The sequence below is a fragment of the Paramacrobiotus metropolitanus genome, unplaced genomic scaffold (genome assembly GCF_019649055.1).
Source record: "Paramacrobiotus metropolitanus isolate TYO unplaced genomic scaffold, Prichtersi_v1.0 Parri_scaffold0000035, whole genome shotgun sequence".
Lineage (NCBI taxonomy): Eukaryota > Metazoa > Tardigrada > Eutardigrada > Parachela > Macrobiotidae > Paramacrobiotus > Paramacrobiotus metropolitanus.
In genome coordinates, this window is record NW_026570255.1 from 538,444 (window position 1) to 554,236 (window position 15,793).

Below are 15,793 nucleotides of genomic sequence, written 5' to 3' on the forward strand. Positions count from 1 at the left end.
AACGCTATTAAAATTTACAGATCCGCGCCAACCAAAGCACCCGGATTTACAGTAGATGGCAATCGTACATAGCTGCAGAGCGGTTCATTCCTGTTAGCTTCTTCTTCTCGTTCGCTTCGGCCACGCAAACGAGTAAAACTTTGGTTGTGTTTGAAGTTTGAACGTGTTTTCACCGCGTGACGATTCGGAAATGTGAATTGCACGAATTACACAACTACTTAATCGAATACATGGATACACTGAACGTTCGTAGTGAATTTACAAAAATTTATTGTGTTTCATTCATATTACGTTTATTTTAGCATGCTTGATAAGATCGGTGCAGACATTCCGCCGTGCGCTGTTAGTAATAGAGGAAAGTTAGAAGATTCACGAACACATCGCTAGCCAGGCTGTACGCGACTGTGTCCTTCTTGTCGTAAAAAATCTGCAGCAAATAAATTAAATAAACTGCGAACTTTCAGGAGAAAAACAACGGGACCTAAGACAAGAAAGCGGGAGTTCCGATGCAAAAATAACAGAACAAACAGACGTTTTAAGCGCATGGTAATGATTCACCCGTTCACATTAGCGAAGCTAAAAACCGATTATTGCCGATTTTCCACAGACACCGTTTGAGTAGATCCATCCGCGTCTTCGAAAGTGATGGTAACCTCACGGTGTCGTGCAGCGAACTCTGAAACCAGGAACAACTGATCGGATCAACATGTCCAACTGCGAAAGTTTTCCGTTGGATTCTTCTAAGCTCCCACCACAACAGCTGGATGGTTTGGACTAATGCTTCTTCGCAATCCCACCACAACATAACCTTGACGATATTCTCAGTGCCCACTTGGAGTCTTGGACCTCGTAGGAAACTATCGGAAAAATATACATAAAACGCAAACGAATTAAAATTGTAACACAAAGAAAATCAAGGATATAAATGATGAAAAGGTTATATAAACCGATGTCGTGTTTACCGCTATTTTCATTGCCGATCACTTGCGCCGGCGCTCCGGTTCCGCGATTCACAATCACACATCCTCCGGATAAATTGCTGGTGCATTGACCGATAATATGGGCACTTCCGGCTTGTTACAGGAGACGTACGCAAAATCCGCATCAAACCTTACGCTTGAGCGGTCGCATACGTTTATCTTTGTCCTAAGCCGGTTTAGTCGCAAAACGATCAGCTGAACTGCGCTTCGGGCTCTGTTGACTCACGGTGACAGAGCGGTCCAGTTTCGTGATAACCGGACTGGAATGGCGGAATCATCCGGGAATTCAACATCGGAGCCGGTGATCATCATGTCGCACCGCTCCGCCAGCAATGATCTAGATCTAAAGCTGAGCTCCGCCGCGTGCGGCCACGCCACGGGTTCCGCGCAGGTAGAGATGGCAACGCTCAGCCGGATTCGTTTTCAGCGGCGGGGTGTGCCATGCCTGTGTTTGCCTTGTTGTTATATGATCCGCTTTAGCGGCACAGCGTCGATTGCCTAAGCGATAACTTGACACTAAGGTACAGCGTCCCAGAGTAAACATATACATATGACATCGGTTGCAAATTTCTAATCATATCAGAATGCGTACACCTTCTGCCGGTGTTGTATCGGCACTGATCCAAGTCCATTAAGTTTACCACGCTGGTGTTTTTTCCGTGTCTAAAGTTGTAACAATGTTTTTCCGCGCAGTGGCGCATGTACGCTTGTGCCTCAGCCGCTCAGGACCCTTCCGATCGGATTCCTCCAAGAACTTTATGGATGCCAGTCCAACAAATTATTTTCAGTTCAGTATAGCCTAAATTACATATATCTAGGGCGTACGCTGTTAGCATTGCGAAGCGTTAGAAGTTGTAGTATGACACGACATGAATGAATTACAGAATGATACAACAAGTTAGTGTGTAGGTTAGTTCAACGATTCCGCCTGTCTCTAATCCGTTGTTGCCTCCAGTGGAAAATTAGTCCCAGGTCATAATGCAGTTGAATGGCGTGTTGGTTATGGCACAGTACAGGAGATACTGCGTCATTCGTGTCAGCCGGTCCACATCGACCCAACGCAGCGGGTATTGTCCTGCTGCTGGAGCCGGCTTCAAATACGTGACCTTTCTTCGGGGGTCGTTGGTCTGCCGTGCACGGACGATCTGCGAATTGAAGCGTTACACCCATCAACTGACGCCGGGGAATTCCAGAAAACAGCGCGTAAAGAAAAGCGTATTAGAAAAAGCGTAAAAAATATTACGCTTTTTCTAACATCACTAGAGCACCGGCATTACGTCGACCTAGACTGTTCGAGCGCCATAGGGCCGATCTCCACGAAATCGACCGCCGCGAGGGCTAATAAGCCTCAGAAAATTTCGAAATCTGAGTGAAATTAGGAAGCTGAAGAAATCTTCCAGAAACTCAAGAAACGCTAAAAAAGGTCTGAAAACAAATCGAAATTCTTAATCCAGAAAAATCGAGAAACCAAAAGAAAGATAAAACCCTAAGAAATCCAGAGAAACCCAAGAAATCATCAAGTCATCAAGAAGCTCAAACAAAACCAAAGAGCACAAAAACCGAAGAAAACTTAGAAATGCAAGAAAACCAAGAAACCTAAGAAATCCTGCCAATCAAGGAACCCTAAGAAAGCTCTTTAAAAAAAATTCAATCGAAAAACATCGACGACGCCAAATCCAAAGAAATCCCCAAAAACCAATAAGCCTCGAGTAAGTCGAAAAACTTTAAGAAAGCCAAGGGAAACGCGGCGGTTCAGCACTACGCTACCTCGAACTCGTGACGGGTTGACACCGTGTGAATTCGACATCGTTACGTGGCCTGAAATTTCCGTCTACACAGTTACACAGTGATTCTATCTCGCTTTACCTTCTCCAGCAATTCTCGAAGTCTGGCAAAATGCTGCGGCGTGTTGTTGATAACGAAGCCCACCTCATCCTTCTCTTCTTCATCCAGTCGCGGACAGCCTCTCCCAATCAAACCCCACCAGTCCGCCATCCGTAGACGCCGATCGCTGCGCATCCGTCCGAACGGGATGTGAATGGTGATGGGCATCCGGCCATCCGCAACTGACTTGAAGATCTGGCAGGTGAAGTTCTTCACGGTAAGCGTGTGGCAAACCGCCGCCAGCTGGTCAAAGACGCGATGTAGCGTGATGATGTAATCCACGTCATTATCTTTCAGAATATACTCGCAGTTGATGTCCTTCAACACTAGGTCCTGCGGGAATTTCTCGACGGCTCCATTGATCAGCGCGCGCAGAAAGAGCCCATCGCACAAAGGCAAATGATTCAGCCGCAGCTTCTCTTTGCAGTCATCCCGGACTGGCGAACCCACGATAGCCACCGTGCGCGTACTCCAGCAGCGATGTGCACAGGCCACAGCAATGTAGACACTGCCAGGACGAATTTCATCGGATGTGGAGGGGAACTGGATGTGCAGCAAGTTCCTGAGAGCGGCCGATGTGAGGACGCGGTTCCAGCCGCTGCACACCGTCCACAAACGGCACTGATCAACCGTGGGCAGGGACTGTAGGATCTCCGTTAAGATCTCCACCGTCAGGAAGCGGATTACGCTGTCCTCGTTAAGAACCGGCGCGGGCACCACAACTACCCGAGCTGGTGACGGGGAGCGGCCGCCACAGGGCAGGAAAGCCGTCCACCATTTCTCCTTGGCCCGATAACCGTTCTGGCGTTCTTGCTGCTTCCCGCTCGTGGGTGCAGCGCTCTCAACAGGGCGGAGCACGGATTTATTCTGCAACAGCAGCGTAATTGACCAGATTATCATTTCCGGCACAGTAAAGGCAGTAAAGATGGTTTACGTAAAACAGATGGTTTTCTAAACTAAAGTTTTCCATGCGGCGCGCTTCCATCGTCTCGAGCAATCCGTTGGCCAAGGAAACCATTGAAGCCGGGCGGCGAATGCGGTTTCGAGGAACGACGGTTCTGATGAATCCGCCGGGCAAGAAGATGGCGACCCAGGCGAACTGACCGTGTTGCCGGTCGTAAACGAGGACGCCGGCTGGTTGCCATGTCCACGGCTCTGACGGACTGCGCTGCATCAGCACCTCCACGGGATCCGCGATCCCTATTACCATCAACATCATAAGAAATCGTTTCTGACTAATATACGCATTTGTCAGCCCTCTGTAACCGGCAAGGAGAAACCTTCGGGGACCTAAGTTAGCGCATGCCAAAGCAGCGTCGCTAACTACCTTGATCGCCATAGAATCGGGAGCGCCTCCGTCCAGAGTACGAGTAGGCACTAATATTAGCCCAGTAGAAGAGAGCTTGGTCAAGAGGAACCCATTCGTTCCGTCGGCCCGTGCAGCGAAAATCGACGCGAAGTCCGCTGCTGGACACAGCTACGACCTTGCCGCACTGCTTCGCTCTATCTCCTCCACGGACTTCCACCACAACAGCGATGTCCTCTGGATTTGTCGCCATGGACGGTTCCAGTTGGCCACTTGACATAGGCATGCTGTCGTCTATTGGACACGTCACGTTACTCTCGAGGAGCCTGCCAAAAGTAACGGGGAAGACGACGCTGTGAGATAAATAACAAAGATGAATAGCAAAGCACACCAACACTGCAATAAATTACTGTATTTGGACGTCCGTTAAGAAGTAAGCTCGAAGTGCCAATTTTGTGGAATATCCCATGCAACATGAAGTCGTACGTTAGTACTCGTACATATATACACGTTTCCTAAGCCACTCATAAAAAAGGACGCAGAATGGTTTTCAGAGTCAGTGTGATTCTATGCGCTGTAAGGGCGGGTTTACGACTTTACGTATAGCTATGAGCCTATAACTCCTGCCCATCTGACTTGCTATTCGCTGCATTTCAGCGGATTTTCACGCCCGCATTTTCAAGCTTCTTCAACGGATCTGCAGCACAGTTGCACCACCTGCTCGGTTTTTGGTGAGACGACAGCATCGTCAATAAAGTCCCTGTTTCCGAATCGTTCTGTCGAGGATTCGTGTGGCGCCCGTAAGGCTCCACCTTATAGCGTTGTAAATAAGTTTAGCACGATACGATAAAGATGCTACGCTTTGTTTATGGATGTTTCCTTGCCACCGTCTCCTCCTTGGGTCACGCACACGACAACACGAGTACACAACCAATTATTGCCTGAACTTGAGTTTAAACCTGGATGCTTCGCTATTCAATTGTTCCGTTTTACGGATGACAGTTAGTTCCAGAAGGGTTCATGAAAAATGCTAAACACAAAAAAGCGTAACAAATCACCGTACGACTGAGTCACAGCAACAACACTTCCTTTATCGCGAACACTACCTATTTTATTCAATAGCTAATCGAATACGTACCGAGATCCTCAAGATGCAATCTAAAGTCTCCTGCTTTTGTTCCTGTTTCTTGCTTTTGTCTATACGTACACTTTTTTTCCGGTGCTGTATCGGCGTTCATCCACGACCATTACAGATCAGTAATGTTTTGATAAATTACAGTAATTTCACCATATCGGTCAGATTCTCGATGTTTCTTCAGTGATCAAATTTATATCAACCTTATAGCTGTGCCGCGATTCCGCGCATATGTTCAGTTTTGTTTGTTAGTAACCGATGACACTCGCATTTCCCCCGAAGTTTATGGATGTTAGTCCAACAAATTCCTTTTCAATTCAATGTAACCTTGATTACTGACTTTTACGCGGGCGCCGTTAGCATTAGTGAAGAGTTTTTAAATTGACATGACATGAATGCATTACGAGTACACATACAACAACTCAGTGCAGGTTAATTCAACAAAGTCCACCGGTCTCACGGTGTGGCTTCCAATGAAAAGCATGCTGGATGGGAAAAGATTAAGGAGGCTACGCGGTGGGCCAGGTCACAGTGCAGTTGAACGTCGTTCGGGAAATAGCACAGTACATGAGATACTGCGTTAGTCGTGTCAGCCGGTTGAAATCGACGAAACCCAGCTGTGCTACTGGAGACGGCTTCAGATACGTGATGCTCTTTCGAGTATCGTTGGTCTGCCACGCCCGGACGATCTGCAAAGCATTACACCCATCAGCTGAACGGTACGTCGAAATTGTGGCAAACGGCGCTACTGGAGATAAGTTTTACGCTTTCCCCAGAGCCATTTGGTCACCGGCAGGAATCCTAAGAAAAGTCGAAGAAGCAATCCAGAAACAACCTGGGACCCCAAACCAAAAGAAATCCAAAAAAAACCAAGAACCCTAAGGATGCCAACGAACGCTTAAAGAAAGAGAACGAACCCTTAAAGAAAGAGAAGGTTCAGCAAAACGGTAGCTGGACTTCGTGACGGGCCGACATCGTGTTTCGTCGACCAAGTGAGTAGTGACGATTTGAGAAATTTCCGCCGCCCTACCCTGTCCCACTCTATCGTTCCTTACCAGCCTCAACAATCCCCGAAGCCACTCAGAATGCTTTATCTTCTTTTTGATAAAGCCGGACACCACACTCTTCTGCCCTTCATTCAACAGCGGACAGCCTTCCTCAATCATGTTCCACCAATCCGCGACCGTCAGACGTCGATCCCAGCGCATCTGCCCGAACGGGATTTGAATAACGATTCGTACCCAGCCATCCTCATCACAATTGCAGATCTCGCAGGTGAAGTTCTTCACGGTTAGGATACCACAGATCGCCGCCAGCTGGTCAAATACCCGGTAGAGCGCGATGAGGAATCCACGGCGTTAATTTCCAGAACATACATGCAGTTAATGTCCTTAATCACAATGTCCTCAGGGACCCTCGCGGAGTCGTCTTGGATCAGTGCACGACGCAGAAAGAGTCCATCACACAAAGGCAAATGGTTCAGCCGCAGTTTCGCCTCGGAACCACCCTGGACCGGCGAACCCACAATGGCCACGATGCGGATACTCCAGCAGCGATGTGCACAGGCCGCAGCGATGTACACACTGCCAGCGGACAAGGAGCAATCGCTTTTGGATGGGAACTGGATGTGCAGCAGGTTCCTGGCGGCGGCCGCTGTGAGGAGACGGTTCCAGACGGCGCACACCGCTCGCATTCGGCACTGATCAACGGTTGGCATAGAATACAAGGCCTCCGTCAGGATTTCCATGGGAAGGACGCGGAAGGCGCAGCCAGCGTCAAAAACCGGCGCTGGTGGTACAATTTCCAGCGTTGGTGGCACGAGTTCCAGCGCGGGTGACGTAGAGCGGCCGCCGCAGGCCAAGAACACCTTCCACCATTTTTCCGTGGCATCGCAACAGTCCGCCGGTTTCTGTTGCTTTCGGCCCGTGGGGTAGTACTGGCTTTCGCGGCCACCACAGCACGGTTTTTCTCTGCAATAGTAAAATACGCTGCGTAACCAACCAAATTCTCTCCGACACACTTAGCCAGTTAGCCCAGTAAAGATTGTCGAATGATTTACATAAAACAGACGATTTTCTTCAGTGAAGTTTTCCATATGGCGCAATTCAATCAGTTCGGGTAATCCGTAGGCCAGGGAAAACCATGGGAGCAGGGCATCTAATACGGTCGCGCGGGACGACGGTTCGGACGTCCCCGCCGGGTAAGCGGATGGCGACCCAGGCGAATTGATTGTCCTGCCGGTCATAAACGAGGACGGTGGCCGGATGCCATTTCCACGGCTCCGAGGGAGTGCGCTGCATCAGCACCTCCACGGGATCCGCGATCCCTACAACCATCCACGCAAAGTTGACTTTATGTGCATTGCTTAAAATGAATTAATAAATTCAGAATAAATTACAAGGAACCATTTCCAGCCTTGAATGCGCCTTTCTGGAACCAGACTGTGCCATCACGAAGCATACAGAGCAGAAGAATTCTGCTTATAATGACCATGAAATGGCGTGATCAGCGTTAAAAATAATGTCACCAACAAGAGTCGCTAAGGAGACTTTTACAAAATGGTACCTTGATCGCCATAGAATCGGGAGCGCATAGGTCGAGGATAAGAGTAAGCACTGACATTCGCCCAGTACAAGGAAGCCTGATCCAGAAAAACCCACTCGTTCCGTCGGTCCGTGCATCGAAAATCCACGAGCAGTCCGCTGCTGGACGCAGCTACTACTTTGCCCCACTGGAGGACTCCATCTTCTCCACGGACTTCCACAACAATAGTAAAATTATCTCCCGTCTTCGCCATTGACGGTTGCAACTGGCCACTGAACATGCGCAACTTGTCGTCTGTTGGGCACACGTAATGTTCCTGACGGGAAACCTACCGCAAGTAACTGAGGTTCTTTATGAAGTTATAACCCAATGTATAACAGCACTGTGCGAAATATTCGCCAAGACAGTTGCTATTAAGAAAGCATAATGGTGCTAAGATGGTTGCAAACCGCTCAAATACTGCAACCACTACACTGCTTAGACGAGAATAAAAATCGTATCCCTGCCAGACAGAGCACCTGGATATATCTGTAGATGCGATGGCGATGCCACGTCTTGTGGTCACATGATCCGCTTAAGAGGACAGAATCGATTGCCTGAACGATAACTGGACAGTAGCCAGTAGGTATCCCAGAGTAAACATACACCTATGAGTCACCTGACGATCTTTGCAACTTTCTAATATCCTTGGAATGCTCACTGTGCGGCGGTACGCTATCTGCCGGCGCTGCATCGACACTGATCCCGGACCGATCATGTTACCATATGGTCAGATTCTCGGTGTTTCTTCAGTGGTTAAACTTTTAACTTTTTGCTATTTTACGCAATAATCCCGCGCATTCTGCTGCTTTGTTTGCTAGTAACCCACGACGCTCGCATTTCCCCCCGAGGTTTATGGATGCAAGTCCAACAAATTTCTTTTCAATTCTATGTTACCTTGATTATAGACTTTTAGGCGGGCGCAGTTAGCATTTGAGAAGAGTTTGCAAAATTAGCATGAGAAGAATGCATTACAGAAACAACAAAGTTAGCGCTGGTTAGTCCAACAAAAGTTCGCCCGTCTCCTTAAGTTCCTTCAATGAAAGGTCCACGGGATGGAAGGAAGTTAGGCAGGCCAAGTCACGGTGCTCTTGAACGGCGTGTGGGTAACGGCACAGTACACGAGATACTGCGTCAGCCGTGTCAGCCGGTCCACATCGACCAAACCCAGCGGGTGCTGTCCTGCGGCTGGAGCCGGCTTCAAATACGTGACCTTCTTTCGGGGGTCGTTAGTCTGCCGCGCACGAACGATCTGTGAAGCATTACACATATTAACTCAACAGTACGTCTGAAACGAAGCGCACAGCGGCTTCGGCAATCGGTTTTACGCTTTCTGTTATATCGCTAGGCACACTGGCATTACGTCAGCGTAGGGCTGTTTCGATCCCACGAGGTTAGCCGAAAAAACCTTTAGAAAATTTGAAGTATGAGAAGCTTGAGGGAACTAAAGCTCAAGGAACATAAAACATCAAGAAAACCTAAGAAAAGACCGGAAAAAGTCGTAGCCCAAAGAAATCGAGAAAACCCAGAGAAAGCCTAACAGCCGCAAGGAAACCTATAAAGAAACTTTAGGAAACTTAAAATTCTAAACAATTAAGAACCTGAAGAATCTGATGCCTAAGAAAACTCTGAAAAATCAAAAATCTCAAATTCAAAGAAAAACTCAAAAGCCGCAAACCCAAAGATGCGAGAAGAAATCCTAGAACCTTAAAGAAAACCGAAGACCACTATGAAACCACAAGGAAACACGACGGTTTTGCCCAACGCCATCTCGATTTCGCCCGATTTAGTGACGTTCGAGAAATTGTCTTTACGAACTGGCGCGTTATAATTTCTTACTCTACCTTCCTTACCGTTCTCAACACTTCCCGAAACCTCTCAGAATGCTGTTGCCTCTTTTTGATAAAGCCGGACACCACAAGCTCCTGCTCTTTATCCAGCCGCGGACAGCCTTCCTCATTCATGTTCCACCAGTCCGCGACCGTAAGACACCGCTCGCTGTGCATTCGTCCGAACGGGATGTGGTCCATGTGGATAGTGATTCGCACCCAGCCATCTTCCGTAGAATCGAAGATCTCGCAAGTGAAATTCTTCACAGTCAGCGTGTGGCAAATCGCCGCCAGCTTGTCAAAGACGCGGTGGAGTGTAATGATGTAATCCACAGCATTATCTTCCAGAACATACATGCAGTTAATATCCTTAATCACGAGGTCCTCCGGGAACCTCTCGACGGCTCCTTGGATTAGCATAAGCAGGAAGCGTCCATCACACAATGGCAAGTAATTCAGTCGCAGTTTCTCCTCGAACCCACCCTGGACCGGCGAACCCACAACGGCCACAGTTCGGGTACTCCAGCAACGATGCGCACAGGCCACAGCGATGTAAACCCTGCCCGCGGACGATGAGCAATCGCTTTTGGATGGAAACTGGATGTGCAGTAGGTTCCTGGCGGCGGCCGCTGTGAGGAGGCGGTTCCAGACGACGCACACCGCCCGCACTCGGCACTGATCAACGGTTGGCAGCGAATACAAGGTCTCCGTTAGGATTTCTAACGGCAGGACGCGGAAGGCGCGGCCAGCGTCAAAAACCGGCGCAGGCAGCGCAGCCATCAGCGCTGGTGATGCGGAGCTGCCGCCGCAGGCCAAAAACACCTTCCACCATTTTTGCGTGGCCAAGCAACCGTCCGCAGGTTCCTGCTGCTTTCCGCTCGTGGGTGTAGTGCTGGCATTCGCGGCCGCCACAGGACGGAGCACGGATTTATTCTGCAAAAGACAAAACTCCCAATAATTCCACTCCGGTACATTAAGCGCAATGAAGATTCTTGAATGGTTTACATAAAACAGATGATTTTCCGCGGCATGGGAGCCTCCCATGCCGCGCAATTCCATCAGATGGAGCAATCCATAGTCCAAGGAAATCATGTGAGCACGGCGTCGAATGCGGTTGCGCGGAACGACGGTTCTGATGTCCTTGCCGGGCAAGTGGATTGCGACCCGGGCGAACTGACCGTGCTGCCGGTCGTAAACGAGGACGGAGCCCGGATGCCATTTCCACGGCTCATTGGAACTGCGCTGCATCAGCACCTCCACGGGGTCTGCGATTCCTACAACCATCCACTTAATATTGGCTTTCTCTGAATCATTCAAAGGCATGGAACCAAACTTATGAAAAATCAAAAGACCTGTCTCTCGATGCATACAGTGTGGAATAGGCGATAGTGCGTGTTAAGCACATGATGTCACCAGTGAACGTCGCTAAAGAGTTTGTCAAAATTTTACCTTGATCGCTGTAGAATCGGCTGCCCATTGGGCCAGAATAAGAGTAGGCACTGACAGGATCCCAGTACATGGAGGCTTGATCGAGAGGCATCCACTCGTTCCGTCGGTCCGTGCAGCGAAAATCTCCGATCAGTCCGCTGCTGGACGCGGCTACTACTTTGCCGCACTGGGACACTCCATCCCCTCCACGAACTTCCACAACAACAGCCAAAGCATCTCCAGTCTCCGCCATTGGCGGTTCCAGTTCGCCATTTGACGAGTAGATTCACGAGGAACACACGGATTGTTCCTCACGGGAAACTTGCCGACAATAACTGCGAGGACGTCGTTATGAATTCTCGCACATGGCACACTAGCACTGTGCGAAATATTCGCAAAGACGAATGCTGTTAAGCTAACGTTAACATAAAGGTGCTAGCACCGTTTCAATACAACAGGAACCGGTGACACGGTTAGACGTGACAAAAATTTTCATAAATCAGCGAGACAGAGCACTTGGATGTAGATGACGCCATGCCTTGATCGCGGCTCTTTCATATTTAAATCGTACTCGTACAATCTTGTCCGGTAATTTCCTTCCTTAGGGTACAACTAGCGCGATGTCTGCGCCTAAAACGATGGTCACTTCACCACGTTTATAGGGTTGCCCAAATGCGCTCCGCAGTTAAATTGTCCATTACAGCACCGACTGTTTTCCAGCCACATTCCGCCAGGCAGTTACAGTACTACGATTCTCATTTACGATTAATTATCTTGCGTGCATCAGGCGACCACACATACCATGTGAACGCTAGCACTTTCAGTTTTCGCAAGAGGTGGGCATTGCCACCTGCTGTTCTGCCAACTTCTCCCTCGGTAGCGCACACGAGAATAACCGTTTTCTGCTTGAACATGGTTTGGAATTCGGACGTTGCGGTAAATACAACGTGCCAATCCAGTAGCGAAGCGCACAGGCTACAGTGACCTGACAATGCCCGCGGGAAATAAATCTGGAGAATCGAAATCAGCAGCGGATGGGAACTGGATGTGCACAAGACGTTTGGCAGCGGCCTCTAAGCAGGGCGCCATCCACTGGAAACCGAGAAGCTGCCGAAAAATGCACCGATGGGGGAATCGAACCCCGGCTACGTCGTTAGATCCGCGTAGGCAGTACCACTGCACCACGGCGCAATACGTGGAAATCCTTTGAAAGATTTTGTCGCTGTATGTGAGCCGCTTCTCTCCTCACAGGCCGATATAAGAGAACAGTTCCAGTCGGCGGCTCAACGGTGTGCAGACATTGCAAGGTCCCCGAGTCCGTGCTAGCAAATGATGACACTGTCGGTCGGGCTTCCCCACGGGATTTATTCATTTCCACAACAACCTTATTTGCCGTTCAGTTGAGCTTAATAACAGACATTTAGGCGTGCGCTGTTAGCACTTGTAAAATTGTTAGATTTAAACTGACATGACACGAATGCATTACAAATAACAAGCAGGTTAATGCGGGTAATGCAGGTTAATTCAACAAAAGTCCGCCGGTCTCACTTAGTTGCTTCCAGTTGAATGTCCGCGGGAAGAAAGTTAAGCAGCAGGCCAAGTCACAGTGCAGTTGAAGGTCGCCTTGGTTATTGCACAATACATGAGATTCTGCGCCAGTCGTGTCAGCCGGTTCACATCCACGAAATCCAGCGGGTGCGGTCCTGCTGGAGACGGCTTCAAATACGTGACACTCTTCCGTGGATTGTTAGTCTGCCGTGCCCAGATAATCTGTGAATGTGTTACACTCGTTAACCGAACGCTGCATCAAACTTGTGGCAACCAGCGCTGCTGGAGATTTATTTTGCGCTTTTCCTCATAGTGATGGCTCATCGACATTTTTTTTGTCCACTCACAAGTCGGCCACCACCATGAGAGCCACGACTAAGAAAACTAGGAAGAAATTACTTAAGACTAACAAGCTTAAAAAAAACCTAAAAAAAGTGGGGAGCCACGAAAATAGCGATGGTTTATTTATGCACTAGCTCGATGTCGTGACGGACAGACACATATTGGACGACTTTTTGTCGACGAATTGGCGTGACACCATCAAAAGGCACTACGTCGACGTAGACTGCGTCGATTGCCCTAAGGGCGGGACCCCACGAAGCCGACCGTCAACAGGGCGAAGACAAAAAAGCCTCATGGACCGTAGGAAACTTATGAGTCTAAGAAACCTAAAAAATAAGAACTAAGAAACCTAAGACATCTGATAAATCAGAAACTTTCGAAAAGTGTGACCACCTAGAAAGCCTTAAGTCAAAGAACCGATGAAAATCACGAAAGCATAAGCAAGCTTAAGAAACCACAGAAAACTTTCAAAAATCATTAATCCATAAGGAGCCAAGGGGAACTACGACGGTTCTGCATACGCTAGCTCGGCTCTGTAATTTTTCGACTTAGCGACGTCAGCAAACGTCTGTCTTCGAAGTGGCGCGAAACCCTATGTCACTCTACCGTCTTTACCATTTTCAGGTTTTCCTGAAGTTCGGCAGAACATGAATGCCGTTTCCTGATCGCACAGCGCACCACTCCTTTCTGCTTGTCATTCAGCCGCGGACATCCTTGCTCAATCATTCGCCACCAGCCGGTAAGCGTCAGACACCAGTCGCGCATCCGTCCAAACGGGATGCGGATGGTGAAGGGAACCCCGCCATCCAAAACCGACTGGAAGATCTCGCAGGTAAAGTTCTTCACGGTCAGCTTATCACCGACCGCCGCTAGGGAGTCAAACACTCGGTGGAACGTGACGATGTAATCTTTGGCTCTATCATCAGGAATATACATGCAGTTAATGTCTTTCAGCACCAGATCCTTCGGGTAGTTGTTCATCAGCGCGCGCAGAAAGAGTCCATCACATAAAGGCAAATAATTAATCGACAGTTTCTCGTTGCAGTTATCCCGGGCTGGCGAACCCACGATGCCCACTACGCCAGAACTCCAACAACGATGTGCACAGGCCACAGCGATGTAAACACTTCCGGCGGACGATGAGCATTCGCTTTTGGATGGGAAATGGATGTGCAGTAGGTTCCTGACGGCGGCCGCTGTGAGGAGGCGGTTCCAGCCGGTGCACACCGTCCGCAGCCGGCACTGGTCAACGGTCGGCAGGGAATACAAGGTCTCCGTAATAATTTCCACCGGCAGAACCCGGAATGCGCGGCCCTCGTCGAGAACTGGCGCCGGTGGCACAATTTTCAAAGCTGGGGAAGTGGAGCGGCCGCAGCAGGCCAAGAGACCCTTCCACCATGTTTCCGCGACCCGGCAACCGTCTTCGGGTCCGTGCTGCTTCACGCTCTTGGGTGTGGTGCTGGCTTTCGCGGCCGCCAAAGGGCTAAGCACCGTTTTATTCTGAAATAGTAAAATACATGCAGAAAAAAATATCCGCTCCGGCACATTAGGAGTGAATAGTGATAAAGATTGTGGAATGGCTTACATAAAACAGACGGTTTTCTAAATTGAAGGTTTCCATTTTGCGCTCTTCCACCAATTCAAGCAATCCGTAGGTCATGAGCACCTTTAAACCACACCGTCGAATACGGTCTCGCGGAACGACGGCTTTGACGTCCCTGCCGGACAAATGGAATTTGACCCAGGCGAACTGATTGTGCTGCCGGTCATAAACAAGGATGGTGGCCGGATGCCATTTCCAAGGCTCCGCGGGACTGTGCTGCATCAGCACCTCCACGGAATCCATGATCACTGCAACCATTAACGTAACAATGACTCTCTGTGCACTGTTTCCACTGTACTAAGGAATTCAGAATAAATTTCAAGGAACCATTTTCGGCTCTCTGGAAGCAACCTGTGCCATCGCGACGCACACAGAAATAGAAGAACTGCGAATTACGTGAAATGGTGCGAACGCAAGTAAAAGCTAATGTCACCAGCAGGCGTCGCTGAGGAGATTTTGTACAAAGTAGTACATTGGAAACAGTGCACAAACCTTGATCGGCATAGAACCTGGAGCGAGTCCATCGAGGATAAGAGTAAGCACTGACAGGATCCCAGTACATGGAAGCTTGGTCGAGAGGAACCCACTCGTTCCGTCGGTCCGTGCATCGAAAATCCACGAGTAGTCCGCTGCTGGACGCGGCTACTACTTTGCCGCACTGGAATATTCCATCACGTCCACGAACTTCCACCACAACTGCGATGTCCTCCGGAATCTCCGCCATTGACGTTTCCCGTTGGCCGCTGAACATACGCAGATTGTCGCCTGTGGAGTACACCGCACACGGAATGTTCCTCCCGCGAAGCTTGCTGGAAATAACGACGAGGACCCGTAGTGAAACCCTAACCCAAGGTACAGTACGCTAGCGAAATATTCGCCAAGACGGCTGCTGTCAAAAAAAGCACAAAAGTGCTAAGTTGGCTGAACTCCGTTAATCTACTGTGCAGCTGGAACCGATCCATGGCTACTGGCAAGACGTGATAAAATTTCATATCCCTGCCAGATAAAGCACCCGGATATAGATGCCATGCTACGCCTTGTTCACGGCTATAATGCAATTTTATATTTAGATGATTTTAGATTGTACTCGCACCGCGCACGCAGCTGCAAAGAGGTTTATTTGCGCGTGTTCCAGAAAGCATGCACTTTCTGTCG

General features: G+C 49.1%; 4 protein-coding genes across 4 annotated transcripts; all 4 read right to left on the bottom strand.

The window, feature by feature from the left end:
- Positions 1-1,929: 1,929 nt before the first annotated feature.
- LOC129589482 (uncharacterized) lies at positions 1,930-4,574 on the bottom strand. Its single transcript, XM_055484259.1, has 4 exons — positions 4,192-4,574; positions 3,799-4,064; positions 2,847-3,731; positions 1,930-2,125 (listed from the first exon to the last, which is right to left on the bottom strand). Exons 1-4 carry the CDS (start codon positions 4,454-4,456, stop codon positions 1,943-1,945), a joined length of 1,599 nt encoding a protein of 532 aa, XP_055340234.1. The 5' UTR covers positions 4,457-4,574; the 3' UTR covers positions 1,930-1,942.
- A 1,240-nt stretch (positions 4,575-5,814) lies between these two features.
- Positions 5,815-6,638, bottom strand: LOC129589484 (uncharacterized). The gene is made up of 2 exons (XM_055484260.1): positions 6,361-6,638; positions 5,815-5,994 (listed from the first exon to the last, which is right to left on the bottom strand). Exons 1-2 carry the CDS (start codon positions 6,511-6,513, stop codon positions 5,815-5,817), a joined length of 333 nt encoding a protein of 110 aa, XP_055340235.1. The 5' UTR covers positions 6,514-6,638.
- A 2,102-nt stretch (positions 6,639-8,740) lies between these two features.
- On the bottom strand, positions 8,741-11,398 carry LOC129589485 (uncharacterized). Its single transcript, XM_055484261.1, has 4 exons — positions 11,167-11,398; positions 10,723-10,991; positions 9,742-10,650; positions 8,741-9,140 (listed from the first exon to the last, which is right to left on the bottom strand). The coding sequence occupies exons 1-4, from the start codon at positions 11,396-11,398 to the stop codon at positions 8,955-8,957; spliced, it is 1,596 nt and encodes a 531-aa protein (XP_055340236.1). The 3' UTR covers positions 8,741-8,954.
- Positions 11,399-12,497: 1,099 nt separating this feature from the next.
- LOC129589469 (uncharacterized) lies at positions 12,498-15,563 on the bottom strand. Its single transcript, XM_055484247.1, has 4 exons — positions 15,131-15,563; positions 14,621-14,886; positions 13,651-14,535; positions 12,498-12,915 (listed from the first exon to the last, which is right to left on the bottom strand). The coding sequence occupies exons 1-4, from the start codon at positions 15,387-15,389 to the stop codon at positions 12,730-12,732; spliced, it is 1,596 nt and encodes a 531-aa protein (XP_055340222.1). The 5' UTR covers positions 15,390-15,563; the 3' UTR covers positions 12,498-12,729.
- Positions 15,564-15,793: the final 230 nt, after the last annotated feature.